The 3,250-nt window shown below is 35.5% G+C and overlaps 1 protein-coding gene across 2 annotated transcripts; it reads left to right on the top strand.

Moving 5' to 3' along the window:
• The first annotated feature begins 1,102 nt into the window (after positions 1–1,102).
• On the top strand, positions 1,103–3,038 carry LOC108488371 (actin-depolymerizing factor-like). 2 transcript variants are annotated; one of them, XM_053021008.1, is made up of 3 exons: positions 1,103–1,347; positions 1,860–2,125; positions 2,664–3,038. In XM_053021008.1, the coding sequence occupies exons 1-3, from the start codon at positions 1,210–1,212 to the stop codon at positions 2,812–2,814; spliced, it is 555 nt and encodes a 184-aa protein (XP_052876968.1). In that variant the 5' UTR covers positions 1,103–1,209; the 3' UTR covers positions 2,815–3,038. The 2 variants fall into 2 exon arrangements, with proteins under 2 accessions (XP_052876968.1, XP_017648143.1); XM_017792654.2 differs by having other exon boundaries at positions 1,175–1,352.
• The last annotated feature ends 212 nt before the right edge of the window (positions 3,039–3,250 follow it).

The raw sequence follows: 3,250 nt of genomic DNA, 5'->3' as shown, positions 1-3,250 counted from the left end.
GACAGAATATCGCACTAATGTAATTTAGTAAAACACTAAAATTTTCTAGAGAGTAAGAATGAGAGAGAAAATAGATAACTGGGTTTTCTTGTTTTTCTATGTTGTGAAAAATAAGTAGAATTTTGTTTTCAGAAGATGCAAAATGGTAAAATAACAATGTCAGTTTCAAAAAATAGTAAATGATTTTCCTCAATAAAAAATATTCTGCAATAATCAAAAGATTTTTCTCAACCCAAAAATATTTTACAATAAAAAATATTTTGAAAAAATATTTTTGATTTTACATTACCAACAGAAATTACTTGCGTTTGGATGTTTTGAAGCTGTTGGTGAAGCTTGGTGTCATGGTGGTAGAAGTGAGAGGAGAACAAAAAGGGAAAGAGAGCAGTGAAATCCTTGTAGACGAAGTCAAGGAAGGCCAGCAAAAGAATGGGTCAAAAATTGGGCTGCAAGGTAGGCCAGCAATTCAAATGGGACCAGTTAAGAGCACCACAACATAACAGAAGAATCTAAGGAATGGGGTAGTTAATGGAAACAGGCCCAACGATCATTCAAAAGGGTTTTAGCACCAACGATTTAGGAATTAAATAAAAGATTAGAGTTTGTTATCATTCATCTTAGATAAATATCCTTGTCAACTTTCTATATAACCTTAATCTGCACAATCTCATCCTTCAGACCCGGGCCATAACACTTGTTCTTTAAAATTTTAAAAAGTTACTTTCAAAATTATAAGGGTTATAATTTTTTTTTTTTTTTTTAGGTTCAAAAATCACTACTTCAATTAAATTCATCAACAATTATAAAGTTGTCATTGGGATAATCCATTTCGAACGACAGATTACAACGATTATATAAAGAACATTTACAAGGGTTATAACTTGTTTATGTTAGTAAGTAGACGTATCTACAATTTATCTATATATTTTTAATTTTTGGTTTTTCTATACGTTATATCCAAATTAATATTTAACGTTAAAAGATGTTATTGATACAATTAGAAACTAAATAATAAAGAAACCGGATACGCAGCGATTGGATGATGCAAATGGAGCCCCACGGACGGCTGAGATTTGTATATTTTGTGTGAAGGTCAAAGTGAAAATTTTATCATGAGAGACAGAAATACAAGCGTTTATCCGACGCACCGCCCATCTTTTTTATTTTCCTATTCTTCTCGTCCTGTTCTATTTATTTTTGGGAAGATACATGTGTCATTTTCATTTTGTCAAATATTTTACAATTTCCAACTCGTTACCCTGGCTCGCTCTTCATTTCTCTCATTCCTCGGTTTCTTTTTTCTTTAATCTGAACTTCACTAAGCTGCCATGTCGTTTACAGGACTGGGTCGGGTATTTCTTCCTCTTCCTTTCTTTTAGTTTCATGGTTCATCTTTTCATGTTAGTTTCTTTTTCCTAAAATGTTTGAGTTGCTAGTTCCTAGGCTTTTTTCTGTTCTAAACTAGGATCAATTGTATGTTTTACTAACTAACGTCTGAATGAGTTTCATTTTAACTTCTTGTTCACAAGAATCATTAGTCTTAGTTGCTATAAATGATTTGATGTGGTAGTAAACATAGCCAATCCACTTGGATTATGAGTCTCTCTTAGATATTCTGGGGGTAAAGTGAATATTATGCCTTTCAACTTTAATTTCTTCCATTGCATGTTCTATATGTTGTTTGTTTTCCTTAAAATTTTGGATTACTTCACACATGTTTCAGCCTTGTGCTTGTGGCTAATAAGTTTGCCACATGATTGCTTGTTCAAGACTTAATCTCCTAAACTAGTAAACATTTTTCAACCCCATCATCTGAAGAAGATTATGAAAAACTTACCTATCAAATGATTGTATGACAGCCAAATGCCACATCTGGCATGTGCGCTGCCGGTCACGCCAAGGATACATTTTTGGAACTGAAAAGGAAGAAAATTTACCGCTATTTGGTATTTAGGATCGATGAGAAGAAAAGAAAAGTTGTGGTTGAGAAAACTGGTGATCCAGCTGAGACTTATGATGACTTCACTGCATCTCTTCCCGAGAATGATTGTCGATATGCTGTATATGACTTCGATTTTGTTACTTCTGACAATTGCCAAAAGAGCAAGATTTTCTTCATTGCATGGTTAGTTTTCTTTCCCTTTGATTGTCTTTATATTGTAGTGAACACATTTGGTAGTAGTCATAAAGGAAGAGAGTAGGGGTTGCATATGTTGGGATTTGGTTTTGGTTACAGTCTCTTGAATGTGCTGTTATAGTTTTATTACCTTGATGCTTCTTCAATTTTTGCACAATTGAAGTTTTATGTGAATTTGGTAGCCTAGCACCTGGAAAGGAATTAAAAGGAACGATAAGAGGGATCAAGTCGTCAGGGTTGCCTCTGAGCTTTCCATGGCAGCATTAATGAGGGAATGCAGCTGAAAGAGACCAGTATTTGGCCCATGTTTTGCTTGATTAGTGTTGGGAACAAAAATAGGTTATTAGTTCTTCGAGCCTTTGGGTTAGAAATGGTTCTTTTTGGTGCCAGTTACATATATGTTGACATCAGTTTTCTTGTTCTTACTTCTCATGTAGCAATTGCACTCCCCTGGCATGCATTTAATACATTAAAGAAGTTGCCTATCAAATCTTCTCCTTGCCTAACAATTGGGTTATGTCATCAGGTCCCCTTCATCATCTCGAATCCGTTCAAAAGTGCTCTACGCCACTTCAAAACACGGGCTTCGAGAGGAACTGGATGGTATCCACTATGAGATTCAGGCAACTGACCCTACAGAGATGGATCTTGAAGTGCTGAAGGACCGTGCTAACTGAGCGTTGCATAGTTTAACTGTTCCATTCAAGAAGTTACCCCCTCGCTTTGCTGACTCCAAGTTAGTCTTTGCTTCATGTGCAGAATCATTTTCTGACACAAAAAATTAGTTCATGTATAATCCTTGAATAACCAGAATCTGGTGAAGTTGATATGAAGCTCTGGGCTTAACATTATCTGGTTCCTGTTAATTCTGGTTCTTTACTATTATTTTCCTCTGAACAAAGACACTGTCATCCGTACTGGTAATTAGAGAGAAATCATAGAGTCAGGTTCCACACACACGGAAGAAACAATAGTTATCAGGGACTGGGAGGCTTGTTTCAGGATGGTTCCCTGCATCTTCCTTCAATTTGTCGTAACCTCATTCTGAGCCAGACACAAAAATCCCAACAACTGCAGGCCCCATCCCATTCGATAATATGTATATATAAATTG

Source organism: Gossypium arboreum, chromosome 11 (genome assembly GCF_025698485.1).
Source record: "Gossypium arboreum isolate Shixiya-1 chromosome 11, ASM2569848v2, whole genome shotgun sequence".
Lineage (NCBI taxonomy): Eukaryota > Viridiplantae > Streptophyta > Magnoliopsida > Malvales > Malvaceae > Gossypium > Gossypium arboreum.
The sequence above is the reverse complement of the archived record's forward strand: the minus strand, read 5'-3'. Positions and strand labels throughout refer to the sequence as shown.

Bases quoted from the DNA above. Each gene is read 5' to 3' on its own strand.
- LOC108488371 (XM_053021008.1), top strand. From the start codon at position 1,210: ATGTGTCATTTTCATTTTGTCAAATATTTTACAATTTCCAACTCGTTA. The intron at 1,348-1,859 runs GTCGGGTATTTC...ATTGTATGACAG, and splicing joins CATGTCGTTTACAGGACTGG to CCAAATGCCACATCTGGCAT. The intron at 2,126-2,663 runs GTTAGTTTTCTT...TTATGTCATCAG, and splicing joins AAGATTTTCTTCATTGCATG to GTCCCCTTCATCATCTCGAA.